This window comes from Amphiprion ocellaris, chromosome 12, assembly GCF_022539595.1.
Source record: "Amphiprion ocellaris isolate individual 3 ecotype Okinawa chromosome 12, ASM2253959v1, whole genome shotgun sequence".
Lineage (NCBI taxonomy): Eukaryota > Metazoa > Chordata > Actinopteri > Pomacentridae > Amphiprion > Amphiprion ocellaris.
In genome coordinates, this window is record NC_072777.1 from 10854090 (window position 1) to 10867366 (window position 13277).

Below are 13277 nucleotides of genomic sequence, written 5' to 3' on the forward strand. Positions count from 1 at the left end.
CAGTCCTGATCTTATATTTCCAGGGACCTATAGGAAAGGAAGGACCAGCCGGACCCAGAGGCCCCGCAGGGCCCATGGTAAGACTTTTAATGGTTTGAAACATCTACACCTGGGAGCTGCAGGGCACGTAAACCTGAACAACAATCTAAGTGCCTTGCTCAAAGACTGTCTCCAGTTTTACAAAGGAGAAACATTACTCATTATTTTCTCCTCCCAGATTAACAAGATCTTTAATCATAAAGAGGATTCTTGAACTTTTTATCACAACAGATGATCAGACAGATCAAATGGCTTTGAGTGTTTTTTAAAATCATGAGAAGAAGCTTATCTAAATTCATCTTCTGGTCCAGTGGCACTGTTTTCTGATGTTTGACTGCTTTTCTTTGTTTCCTTGCAGGGTCCTCCGGGATCTCCTGGAATACCAGGTGCTGCAGGAAAACCAGGAAATCCCGGAGACTCCGGAGCTCCTGTAAGTGTTTTTGCTGTCAGGGCAAAACTGAGTGTTTAGCCAGCAGCATGTTGTGTTTGAATGGTGTCAACAGTTTTGTTTTTCTTGTTTCAGGGTGCTTTAGGTCCCAAGGGAGACAAGGGAGAGAGAGTGAGTAAACATGAACTATTCTTAATTCATTTTGGCAACAATGCTAAAAAATATATTAATGAGGCAGTCAGGCTGATGAAAACAGGAAAAGATCTCCACAAAACCAGTCTCCTGTGTTTCATGAATTTTCTAGAAATGAGTTCAGCTGATTTGAAACAAAACAGATGTGGCACATTGTGTTAAATTAATAAGAAAATAAGATTCTAGGAGTCAGCATTGCGCCTCATGACCTGGTTGTATTTATATTTACGAGGGTCATTGCACTAATGATACAATGCTGGATGTCTAAATCATAAAATACTCAAGTATTACATCAAAGAGCAAAGCTGTCAGTCCTTCATCAGGGCAAATACTTGACTAAAGGAAAACTAAGTGCTTATTACAACACCAGATAAGGTCCACCTGTGTTTTTTCATGCAAGTACTCATGGGAAGTACTGTTCATAATTGTCCAGACACACGGGAAGCTTGACAGATAGACACATTAATACAGAAAGCCAGCATGGAATAAAAATAATGGAAATACAGAACAAGGGGATTTGAGTGAACTAAATCAGTAGCTTTATTCTGAGCCACTAAGCTTTACAGAAATGTTTTATTGTGAAAGAGTTTCCTGAATTTTGAACCCTGCCTCTCTCCACTCAGGGCGACTTTGCTCCTCAGAACATGATGCGATCCATTGCCAGACAAGTGTGCGTGCAGTTAGTCAATGGTAAGTCACCTTTATTTATGCAGCACATTTAAAACAAGTTCACCCAAAGTTCTTTCCATTTGAAACTAAGGATCAACAACACAAATGTACATGGTTAAAAGCAGCAGAATTTATTTTTCCTGAACTTAATTTGGAGGTTGTTCTGGGAGTCAGACTGCAAACTGCACCTCATCTTTCATGACCCAGTAAGTCTGCCACTGACTGTGTGGGTTTGCTGTAATGCTCCTTTTTGCTCTTTAATGTTTCAGAACAAATGACTCGTGTCAACACATTACTGAACCAGATCCCCAACGGCATGTACCGCAGCAATAACCCGGGCCCTCCAGGGCCTCCCGGACCTTCTGGCAGGCAGGGACCCCGTGGAGAGCCAGGCGCCGCAGGAAGGAACGGTTTCCCCGGAAGTCCTGGATTACCAGGCCAGCAGGGAGAGAGAGGTAGGACCTGGTCTATCTGCTGCACAGGACGCTGGCTCATATTGTTAATGCAGGGAGAAAAATAAACCTGGACTCAAATGATTTCTACAGCTAGAGTGCAGACAGAAAAACAGTGATTATTTGTTCTGCAGCAGGTTTGTTTAAAATGCACTAAACCATCACAAGAAGTTAAAGAGGCTGGACTTCATCACTCATCTCAGGTTTTCACTCCAGATTGAGGCAGAAGGTACCAATTCCAAAATGTCAATCTAGTGCAAGTTGAAGTCCTGCACTGAAAATGTACTTTAAGAATGAACAAAAAAACTTTGAGACAAAACAGGGTTTTACTGTTTTACCTGATAATTTTAAACTATTTTATTAGCAGTTGCAACATGATTTAACATGATTTAATTAAGGATTCACTTGCTTATTAGTCTTATTATTTTTTGGAAGAATTGATTAATTGCTTTGTAAAAAATGAAATGTTTGACATTTTCTCTTGAAAACTAAACTAAATTATATCAAAATAGCCTGCTACTCATTCAACATGATAAGCACAATATTCTATAAGTTCTTGTTTTGAACTGTAAAGTACACAGTAACTGTAATGCTGTGTAAATGATACAATATTTTCCCCTTAAATGTAGTGAATTAGAAATTGACACGAAAAGATAAGGAGTAAAACCACCAGCAATGCGCTATTTTCTACTTGTTGTCAGGGAGTTGCTCTACTTTCTGCTTGTCTTTTGTCGCTGTGGGGGGAAAAATATTCCAGAAGATGAGGATGGTAAACTTTTAATTACAGTTAAGACGGCACATATTCCCAAGACAACACTAGACTGTACTGAGATGGAGGCAGATCTGAAGCAGGAGCTTTCATGCTTTACATCACTTACACCACTAGAAAACCATTATTGTGTTTGGAGGATAAGACCGAGTGCTTGCTGCCAACAGCAGTAAACATGCTGGAGCTCGTGCAGACAAATATCAACATCTGACACTTACAGTCCAGCTGTAAGTGACGTGTTTTTTATAGTTTTGGCTTTGTGTTGCAGTGCAGTGGGTTAGAGGAGAGCAGTGACTATGAATTTGTGTTATAGACTCTCAGATTTAATGTCAGATGAACAGTGTCTGTCTCACACATGCTTTTAAATACAGTACAACAGAACAACGACGCTTAACATACAGACAAAGCACCCACAGGAGGCTTTAGGGTCGTGTTCTTGGCCGGACAATTCAGTTCCATGACATCCGTCCAACTGTTCATGTGTTTCACTGTTGAAGACCAGACTGAGGGCCACTGAAATGAGCCAAAGAGGAAGCAGACTGCAGTACAAACCCTGCAGACTACCAGCAGAGACGATACCAGGAGTCTTGCACCAAATATTAAATGTCACTTTTTATGTTTACTTTGATTTACCCAACATTTTACATTTTGCCGTGTTGCTTCTACTGTTAATCTGTTATTTAAACTTTAGCCTTAGTCTACTGTTGAAGAAATCAACATCACATTTCAAATCCATTATGCTGGATTTCACAGCCAGAACACTAAAACCATGTCACAATCCTAATGCACTGGCAAGACAACTCTCAGCTCAGCAACAATTGGAAATCTTTTTAAAGATTCATTTTTAGTCTTTAGTCAAAAAGCGCCATCAGGGTCAGTCCTAAGCAGCTCAACCTGATTTTGAATTTGCCCCCTGATCACAATAATAAATGAGTGCCTTGTGTTCATTTAGGAAGCTAACTTGTTAGAAAACATTTTGATCTGTAACTCCCGCACTGCCGATTCTGTGTTTCCTTCAGGCCCCGCAGGAGAGAAAGGTGATCGAGGACCTTCAGGAGTCGGACAGAAAGGACCGAGGGGGCCTGCAGGTACGTCTCAAAGTCTTATAACAACATATAAACCCAAAATAAACAAAATGTTATTCAGATCACAGCCTGCAGCAAAATCTGACAGATAATAACAATCGAAAGCACCCGCTGTGGGTTTTACTCAATACCTGATTTGTCACATCGTCTATAAAACTACTTGCTAAATTTGCCACAGAACAGAAGCAGGAGATAATCAACTAGCAAATATTGATTATGATAAAATTACTATGAAGATATATCAAATTGTGCTCAAAGCATGATCACATATATTTGTATTTGCAACCGTAAAAACAACCTTTAATGTTTACAATTTTTTTATTTCTGTCTGCTTGGTTGAAAGTTGAGTTCAGGTGAATCCTCTGGTCACTCCCTAACTACAAAATAATATATAATAATATTCAACTGACCTCTATCTACTTGAGTCAGAACAACATCATTTCATCATGCCTTAACCCAAGATTGAAGTTTAGCTTCATCAAATTGTGTAAATCATCAATTTTCCTCTATTTAACCTTGTTTTCCATTTTTACAATCTGAGTTATCTGATTATAATGTGAAGCATTTCTAGCGTTTATAGCAAAATAAGACGTGGTTTATAACAAGAACTACCTTGTTATAACTTCACTTTGGATGTTGTTATAAGATAAATAAGAAAACATCTTGACACATAAAACTCATTGTTTTTTTCCTCTTTTTTTGTTGCTAACACTATGCTTCTGTTAATGTATGACACGCTATGAGTGCAGGAACTGACACGTTTCAGAAGCTGTCTGAAAATCATCAGGTTTCTAAGATTTCTTCAGCATCAAAATATTTCACTTGTAGTTGTCAGTTCATCCAACGTTAACCAGAAAGAAGAAACTTTTAGTCGTTCATTTGATGAGCGTCGATTATCAAAATGTATGAAACATAAGAAATGTTGCTCATGTTGCTGCCCACAGTCTGACTCGCTGTATCCATGGCAATATTAAACTCCTTGCTTCTTGTTGAAGTTTCTGTTCACACAAGTAAAGAATTTAAATGTATGACATTTTACAAAATATTCATAAAGCATTCAAGCTCGTATTCACTGCATAAAGTCAGGTAGCGTGACCGTCTCAGCAGGTTTTGGTTACGCAAATCAGACAGAATAAATACCAAAATGCAATTCAATCTGTTGCCCAATGTTCTGTTTTTGACTGGAGCATTAAATTGAAAGTATGACAAACAATCTTTTATTGTTTTTTGTGGTGGATTTATAAATGAATAACATAAAAACAAATAGTTTTTTTTCAATTTCCAGAGAACAAATGATATACAGCTTGTCAAAACTCTATCAGACTCTTTCCAGCAGCTTCACTTTGGCTGTTAATATCAGCTCCATGTGTCTGACCAACATTTCATTTCTTAAAAGATCTAACCCTAACCCAGACATGGATTAACAATTTCTGTCTGAAGTGGTTTTCCCATCAAAATAAAGTTAAATTATTGGTTAGAAATAGTTAAAATGGCATCCACACCTCCTCGTTCACTGAAAAATCCAGGCTCTATGAGCAGTAGATTCAATTTATTGTGGAGTAGCAGCTGGGTAGGAGGCTTCTTGCAGACTTTAAGGGTGTAGTTAGTCTTTAAGTGGTGATTTAACCAGATGGAGCTGTGGGGTTGTAACTTTAAGCTCTAAATTGGCGGTTAAGATCCCAATATATGAGTTACAAACTATCAGGATGTCACTTCCCAACAAAACTCAACAAGCACAAAACCCTGAAGTCACCCTGTCCATCTAATTACACATCACCCAGTCCTTCTGTAATCCAACTGCAACCTCCCAACTCTGAGACAATCCAGCCCATCAGACAGAAGAAGAAGAAAAGTCCGTTGTGTGAGACTAACAGGGTTGAGTTGGAAAAGGAGGAAGATCCTCATTCACAACACATGCTGAGGACGGTTAGGAGGAGACAGCCGGTCAGGAAACTTTCCAATCCGGCTTTGTCCAAGTCTAGACATAACGCAGAGGAGGAAAAAGGATCAGCAAATCCTGCTTCTTTTTCCCCTCATAGTTTACATTTTGTTTTTCTGTTCCTAACGTTGTGCCCGAGACTGTCAGCAGCAGCTAGGTTTGTTATGTTTCCAGCTGGAGTTGAGCGCCGCGATAATACTGAACCATAATTATCTGTTTAGTTCAAAGATCATAAAACACTGCCTGGAGTTTTTACAGAGGCAGTTTTACAGCAATATAATAAAATGAATTCATCTCTCTAAATTAATCTAATAACAAGAGTCATAAACAGGTTTCTGTAGTTGGAATGATAAAAACACTGAACCACATAGAGTACAGTCACGTTGAGCCTCAGCGTTTCATTAAAACTTCTACACCTGATGAAGCATCAAAGTGGGTTTCTGTCTGCATCAGTTCGTTCTGCACCATTTGGACAAATTCATCTTGAAATCTGCTAAATGTATTGAAGCATTTCTCCTTTATTTTGGAGTCATGCTACAAGTTGGGGCTGCAAAATACAAAGATACAGCTGTTATTTTCATTGTTGATCATCTCTTCAATAATCCCTCTTGAGTAATGTCTTCTCTCCGTTAATCCTTCTGTCTGTACAATGTCAGAAAATAATCGTGGTTTCCTAAACCTCATTGAGATGACACCTAATGTTATCCAGCCAACATTCCACACACCAGAGGTATTCCATTTAGTGCCATGTTATACAGGAAAACTTTTTTTTTTTTTTGTATTTTTTGCACGAAAAAGAAGAAAAAAGATGGAAGGCTCTAAAGAATGTGATAAAAAATGGACCATACTGATACATACAGTGGTGGAAAAAAGTTTTCGAACACCCCATAGATTTGTGAAATATTGCTTTAAGAATCACTCGAAGTGGGCGCCCGTATAGCTCAACGCGTTGAGCGGGCGACCCATGTACAGGGGCTGGTCCCCGACGCAGCTGGCCCGGGTTCGATTCCCGCTCGCGGCCCTTTGCTGCATGTCTTCTCCTGACTCTTGTTTCCTGTCTCTCTCTCACTGCGCCTGTCTAATAAAGCTGACAAAAAGGCCAAAAAAATAACTTTAAAAAAAAAAAAAAAAAAATCACTCGAAGTGCAATTTCTTTTAGTGCAATCACAGCCGTAATGCAAAAAAAAATCCTAAAAAAGCCATTAAAAACTTAAAACTGATTAGTTCCATAAAAATAAGAAATTCTGAGTATTGGGTCATTTTGGTAAAATTTAGTCTTGTTAGATTTTCTTGTAAACATTAAACAAAAAAATACATATTTGTATTTGCTCGTGTCTCTCTAATGCAGCCACACCTTTTTAAACCTAAAAAAGATTTCCTCAAATATTTCATGATAATTTTTGAGATTGTGTGAAATTTTAAGGGTGTTCAAAACTTTTTCCCACCACTGTACATCCACCCAATGTAGTGTTCGCACTTCAATGCAGCTTCAAGACCAACTCTGTTGACCCTAAAGACTCGTAATGATGCTTTGCTGGTAAATGGCTCGCATGTGACTTGAACAACTTTCACACCCGAGGAAGCCTTTTAGACATAATACTGACAACTAAACACACGTGTAACTGCATCATCTATGTCTGCCCATGAGTTTTGTAAATGTTTTACTGATCATCAGGTGTTTTTTTTTTCTCACCAGGTCCACCAGGAGAAAGCAGGACAGGAGCTCCAGGACCATCAGGCTCTGCTGGACCTCGCGGTCCACCTGGACGTCCAGGCTACGCTGGAATCCGCGGGCCTCCTGGACCTGCTGGATATTGCGACTCTTCTCAGTGTGTTGGTATTCCTTACAACGGGCAAGGATACGTAGGTACGTAAAGAGAAATGCACAGCCACTGTTTCCAATCAGCTCTCAATCCGGCATCAAAAATATCTGAAACATTTTAGGAGATGCATTTTTTCCTGTTGTCCCTGGAGGCAGATGAGTTTGGGTCCTGGATGTGATTAGCTTAGCATAGCAAAGACTGGAAGAAGAGGGTAACTACACTCTAACAAAAGAAAAATACCCAACACATTCAAAACTGCCTAATGTCTGAATAACTAACCAGCTAGTTACCAGTTTGACAGTCACTATAAGAGCTCTATGAAAACTGGGATCTGTTCATGAACAGAATCCACAGGTTTCACCAGTTTGACTCTTAAAATTATGATTTAGTCCTCTGACTGTTTGGTATTGGTAAAGTTTTTGTACAGCTTTTTAGACAACTTTATTAATACATTTCTTTAGTTAAATTAAAACAGGGTGTCTTATAGAATAAGCTAAACTTTATATTCCTCAGAGAACAAGTGTAATTTACTAACTCTGCACACAGTGGTTGTTCTCTAAACCTGCGTCTCTATTTTGCACTTCTATTGGCGAGCCTGTCGACCTGTACAACTTTAATCCACTGCAGCAATAAATGCCAGAAAGTAAGAGACCTACAATATTAGATTTTGTTGTCTATCTCTCAAGACTACAATGATCTGATTATGATACTTAGTAACAACTAGGCGTCTGCAGTCATCAGTGTGTGTCTCCACACAGTAGTATAATCAAGGCCTGAGAAGGTGCTTTCAGACAGCGGTTACAGCAACAGCCCAGCAATCTCTGATCTACCATCCAGGAGTGATCTTGAATTCAGATGTCAGCAACACAGAGACTAGTGTTTGTGCTAAGCTAGGCTAACATAGCATGGACCTCCTATCTCTGTAGTGGAAACACAGAAGAAACTCACTCATCTGACTCTGGTTTACACAGGAAGATGTGCATTTTTCAAAATGTCAGAGGATTAATGCATGTATGAAACTTGTAGTCACTAATCATTAGAGACACGTAGAAGTTGTTTACCCACTGTCTCCTGCTTTGACCTGACTGACACCTTCCATCCTCTTTGGCCTGTTTCAGGTTCACCATAGTAGACTTGTTATGCCACCTGTGCTGCTTTCACTGACTTCCTGAAAAAGCAAAAGCCCTGTAACTGAAACACTTGCTCACACACTCTAGAGCTGTTTAAGGGATAACCGCCAAAGGAAACAATTAACAAACTGTGCTGAAAAACAACAACAACAAAGAGGGAACCAGTACTAACAACGACTCACAGCCAGTAGAACAAAACAGCACCAGCAGCAGCGGTGATGGCACCGACCTGTTTAGTGGCCTGTTTGCATCTTGAAGCCAAAGACCAAACAAAGAAACCTTCAGTTGAGTGGAGGAGCATGCACCAAACAACAACAACAAACAACCCAAACAAATACTAACAAAGGTGGATTTGTAGCAGAGAAACCAGTGCAGCCACCGCAGCATCACCAGCAACAGCAGCAGCAGCAGCAGAAACTCTGTTAACAGCCTTTCTCTTCATGTGACATGTAAATAAACTAATGTGTGCCTTGTAAATGATGTTTGAATCCAGTCCACTAAATCCACTCTTTAACATCTGTAGTTTTAGAGCTTGTGCCTTGCAAACAACAACCTGCTGCTTGCTGAATGCCGACATAAACGCCATTTTTTATTCTTTTTATTTTCCTGCCCATGTGTCTGTAGCTGTTTTAAACTGCTCAGGGCCACACTGAACCACTTCTGCACATGACCCTACAGGTTTAAATTTACCACTTCATGTTAAAAAACAATTTGCTTTTCCTTTTTTATTGGTTTTATTTTACATTCCTCTCCAAACCACATATACGGTCTCTGTATGGTATAGAATGCTAACAATGCAATCCCAAAGAAGTCTCTGCAGGCTGATGGTAGAAGAACTTGTACTTGATTTTTATGTAGAAATGTTTTGTTGTAATTTGTAAATGAATGATTTGTGGAGAAATGGCAGTGTTGGTAATTCTTTTGTGATAAAGTCACCTGACTCTGTAATCAGACTAACACCTGGACTTCTAACATCAGCACAAAGGGAGGACATTAATGTACTGAAATATTACCAAGGGCGTGTCCAAGGGGGCCTTGGGTGACCTGATCCCACAATCATTAAATCTGATGGTTGATTGGTTTGCATTTGTGGCTTTGGTGATGTCTCAACCAGTAACGATTCATACGAGGCATGTCTGAGAAATTCTGTAGATTAAAGATTTCATTTTGGCAATATCTCATCACAAACTGTTTAGTACCGTGGTAACAGAGGAAGTTTGTCCAGTTACTATTTAAGTGTAAAATATAATTTTTGTTCTAATCATTAAGAAATGAGTCCAGAAACAGTAAACCTTCCCTGTTGAGAAGCAGGAATCAGGGAAATATATCATTTTTTTTTTGTTGTAAAAAAAAAAAATGACTTGAACATTTAATTGATTAATTCGATCAAAACCTGAGATCGACTCATCACTTTAAGTGTACTTTAAACTGACATCATGTGTGTCACACCTTTTTAAATGTAAAAATATTGAATTTAAAGCTGTACTGTTGAACTTTTACAAATAAATGATTGTCCCTTTCAGTAAAACCAAGTAAGTTAAAACAATACTAATTAAGTCTATTGGCTTCAAATAAATCTCTCAGTTCCACACAGCAGGTTTACCAATCCTCCTAGTTTCTCCTGGGACAGCTGTAGCCTAGTCAGCTTTCAGCAGGACTAGTTTCTATAGTGTTCCTATGTGCCCTCAAACCTCAAAATTGTTGATTCTTGCAGAAGTTTTACTTCTCATCCATGAGGCTTCCTTAGATCTAACTGACTGATGGGGATTCCTTGGTACTTATTCTAATCCCCAATGTGCAACGCCCACTGCTCTTTAACAACCCAAAACATGTGTTCCTCAAGATGTGAATGGTTGTCAGACTGCCACATGAGGAATGTCTCAAAGTGCTGATGGTGGTTAAACTGTGTGGGGAGGGATCCCAGGACTGTGACAGAGTTACCCGATAAGTGGAGTCATAGACCCCATGGTGCTGTAAAGGCATCTGAGTCTTGAGTTGGAACCTGGACATGAGCCTTGAGAGTTGGAAGTTAGAATACATGAGACTCCACCAGTCAGTCAGAACTGAGAAAGCCTCTTGGATGGGAGATGAAATGTCTTCAAGTCAACAAAAGAGAAGTCTAGGGGTCTTTTATTGAAGAACTTTGATGACTGAGATTCTATACAGACTTTCTCTTGTGTTTATATTTTGCCCTTTAAGATTTAGATATTTGATTGTTAAAACAACTGAAACTCTTAAGGAGCATCAAAACTGACAGGAAAAATGACTAAGTTAGCTGTAGCTTAGACTACCAGTTGGCCTTAAATAGCCTGATTGCAACTGAGCAGTGTGTTTTGTAGTTCTTGTGACCTTCTCATTTTTTTTTCCCACCAGTTTTTTCAAGCAACATAAGACATGAAAAAGTCAATCTGGCCACATATCTAGTTGCTGTGATTGGCTTATTATGGCTGTTCAGACCACAAATGCTACCACTTCCAGTTATGAGTGATGACCATTTAGGCAAAAAGAGGAATAAATTGGACTGTACCACCTGCTGTGTCACACAAGCCACCGCCTCAGAAACCCCTTGGCCACGCCCCTGCTGATTACTAATCCCCTGTGTCGGTGCTTGAGCTAGCAGCCAGCCAGAAACATCACATTAACCAGTTCTTCTTGTGCATGCTGAGACAATTTGAGAGGAAATTTGCCAACTCACGCTCAACTGGCCCAAACACTATCTCCGAGCAGGCCGATACCCACCTGAACCCGACACCCGAGTAGTCCCAGTCCCCGAGGAGGAGGTGTTGCAAAACCAGCGTCGAAAGAGATCACTATCAAGAAAGGCATCCAACAGGTCAACATCATAAGACAAGCCGTGCCCTCTTTTTCTGTTTTTTTTTCTTGTTCAACCTGTGTTTGTTGTTGGAATTATACACAAAAAAATGGGGTTTGACACCTCAGATTTATTGGAAAATACCTTTAAATGCCTTTAAATGTATGTGAATATTCCTTTTTGTGGCAGGTGAAGGGTTTGGACGGACGGACAGAGGGAGGGAAGGAGTTTAAGGAGGATTGTTAGGCAAAATTTGAAAAGTGGAAGAAAAAAAATCATTCATGAAAACCTGTGAGCTTTCCTTCACCACTTATGTCTTTTGCTTGTAACATATTTGCACCGTCTTTGTATTGACCAGCAGTGTTGACCAGTGCACTCATTGTAACAAAGCTAGCGATGGTAGCGCAGGAAAGAAATGTTCACAGTTTCGGGACATCAGACGAGAAAAGAGATTTCTTCTGTCACAGTTGATCCAGTATGTTCAATATAACCCTTCTCATTCAGTTCAGTGTTGTCGGCTCAGTTTCATTATCGCAGTTAAACACCGCTTTCATTTTGTATCTCTAGACTTGATATTTATCAGTTTTCCTTTATTCCGTCACAGCTAATTTTACCATCGGTGGAATTGCATGTCTGTGGTGTATATTTAGTACATGTTTTGTTACATTTCATTTTGTTTTAACCAGAATATAGTTGTTGTCATTCTTGTCATTTTCTCAGTATCGAATGCAGTTGAAGCCTGCCTGCAACACTATGGAAATGGTATTGCTGCTTCATGTTTAAACTGCAGATTGTGAATTCCACAGCCTTATTTTCTTATTTATTTCTGAGAACAGAAGAGGCATTTTTCAATAAAACTACTGAAAATCTACGCCTGTGTGTTTTCTTTGTGTCTCAGCAGTCTGATCAGACTCAGTAAAGGACATGAGCTGAAGCAAAGTGGGCGGGTTTTTATCACTCCAGTGTGGATTGAACAAAGCAGCATTTACTAGATGTTTGGGGCGGACTTGGGATAACTATTCAGGCACTTAGACTCAAGAGAGGGGCTGGATTAGCTGTTGGATCTAGAGGAGCACTTAGGCCATCAAGAAGAGCACTTAGGGACAGGAGCATTTTACTAGATGAGTACTTGAAGGAAACTGGTTTTGACTAGACGTTTACTTGAAAGGCACTTGGGCCAATCAGATGCGCTCAGACCAGCTAGAGGCAAACTTTGACCAGATACTGGGGGGAACTCACTAACTAGAAGGGCACCTGGAGTTAACAAGAGCAGCGCCGAGAACTTGCACGGCAATTTAGCTGACTACAACAGTCAGTAGTGGGCACTTGAGCCTTTAGGGCAGACTGAAGGACAATATATACACTGCAAAGGCCAACTAGAGCTGCATTTGTACTAACTAGAATAGCTAGTCAGAATTACAGTCACGCCAACTAGTGGGTCACTTGAACTGACTAGAGGGCTACCTAGGCCAACCAGAAGGAGACAGATGAGAAACATTAACTAGAATCGCACCTGGATAAACAGCCAAACTAGAGCAGCACCAGGACAACTAGTGGAGCTAACTAGAGGGTCACTTCAAGGGCTTTCACACTAACAAGGAAGGCACTTGTGCTCATCTGTGGGCCAGTGGCCAGTGAGAGAGGAACCCTGGGGTCCTTGGGAGGACTTGAGGTTCACTTGGGCCAGTCAGATGTACTCCAGCCATCTACAGGGGCATTTTGATCAGATATTGTGGGTTACTGACTAACTAGAAGGAGATATGGAGTCATTAAGAGGAGCACTTAGTTGAGCACTTGAAGGGCAGTCTGGCTAATAAGAGGAACTACAGGGACAATTGAGCCTATTGGGCAAACTGCAGGGCAATAAGACTTAAAATTGACAGACAGTAACAAATAACTAAGATAAAAGAATTGTGGCTAACAACCCATAAAGGGGGTGACATGTGACACTGGTAGCAAAAGGTGTGCTATTTTCTTCA

At 40.0% G+C, this 13277-nt stretch overlaps 1 protein-coding gene across 3 annotated transcripts in view; it reads left to right on the forward strand.

Annotated features, from left to right (window-relative positions):
* Window positions 1-12169, forward strand: part of col12a1b (collagen, type XII, alpha 1b) — a 155239-nt gene extending 143070 nt beyond the window's left edge. For 2 of the 3 annotated variants that reach the window (XM_023287660.3, XM_035955995.2), the window contains 8 exons: window positions 24-77; window positions 398-469; window positions 563-598; window positions 1243-1309; window positions 1558-1743; window positions 3529-3597; window positions 7230-7400; window positions 11214-12169. In XM_023287660.3, coding sequence (XP_023143428.2) covers window positions 24-77; window positions 398-469; window positions 563-598; window positions 1243-1309; window positions 1558-1743; window positions 3529-3597; window positions 7230-7400; window positions 11214-11332 — 774 coding nt within the window. In that variant the 3' untranslated portion in view covers window positions 11333-12169. Of the gene's footprint in view, window positions 1-23; window positions 78-397; window positions 470-562; window positions 599-1242; window positions 1310-1557; window positions 1744-3528; window positions 3598-7229; window positions 7401-8474 lie in introns of all 3 variants that reach the window. The other variant, XM_035955996.2, reaches the window with a different exon arrangement.
* Window positions 12170-13277: the final 1108 nt, after the last annotated feature.